General features: G+C 66.5%; 1 protein-coding gene across 3 annotated transcripts in view; it reads left to right on the forward strand.

Annotated features, from left to right (window-relative positions):
- Positions 1-207: 207 nt before the first annotated feature.
- The window catches only part of NCR3LG1 (natural killer cell cytotoxicity receptor 3 ligand 1), a 23,547-nt gene continuing 23,219 nt past the window's right edge, over positions 208-535 (forward strand). For all 3 annotated transcript variants that reach the window (XR_001885069.1, XR_001885070.1, XM_017869925.1), the window contains exon 1: positions 208-515. Coding sequence is in view for 1 of the 3 variants with exons in the window: in XM_017869925.1 (XP_017725414.1) it covers positions 446-515 (70 nt within the window). In the remaining 2 variants the exon portion in view is untranslated. The remainder of the gene's footprint in view (positions 516-535) is intronic.

A 535-nucleotide genomic window follows, 5' to 3' on the forward strand; every position in this document is an offset into this window, starting at 1 on the left:
CTGACTGCGGTCAGCATCCTCCTTAGAGCAGCGCCCCGGGCCACTTGGATCCCGGCCTCAATTTACTAAGCGAACTCAGAGGATGCCCAGAGTCCTGGACTGCAGAGCCGCTCGCGAGAGGCACCGGGGCTGTAACCGCGCAACCTCGTGCTGTGGGCGGGGACGAGGGAGGCTTCCCCGGCCGGTGCGCGCCCTGGCGCGAAAGTACGGCGCGGGCGGGGCTGGTTACGCGCCTGGCTTCCTGCAGTGCGAACCCTGGAAATCCAGGCGACCTCGCAGTTGCCGAAGGGACCCGAAGAAGTGGGATGTGCAAAAGCGCCGGCTGGAAATCCCGGCTGTGTCTCCGTCAACTCTTTACGCAACAGAGGGCTCCCTCGGCCCTTGGTTCTTACCGGGCCGCCTGCTCCCACTCGGCGAAAAAAATTCCAGAGCGGCTGCCGTGGCGATGGCGTGGAGGGCTGCCTCCTCCGCGTGCGCGGCGCTCCTGCTTCCGTGGTGCGCACTGATGACCGCAGGTAGGGGCAGCTGGGGTGGG

The sequence above is a fragment of the Rhinopithecus bieti genome, unplaced genomic scaffold, assembly GCF_001698545.2.
Source record: "Rhinopithecus bieti isolate Rb0 unplaced genomic scaffold, ASM169854v2 scaffold_986, whole genome shotgun sequence".
In the NCBI taxonomy this organism is placed as follows: Eukaryota; Metazoa; Chordata; class Mammalia; order Primates; family Cercopithecidae; genus Rhinopithecus; species Rhinopithecus bieti.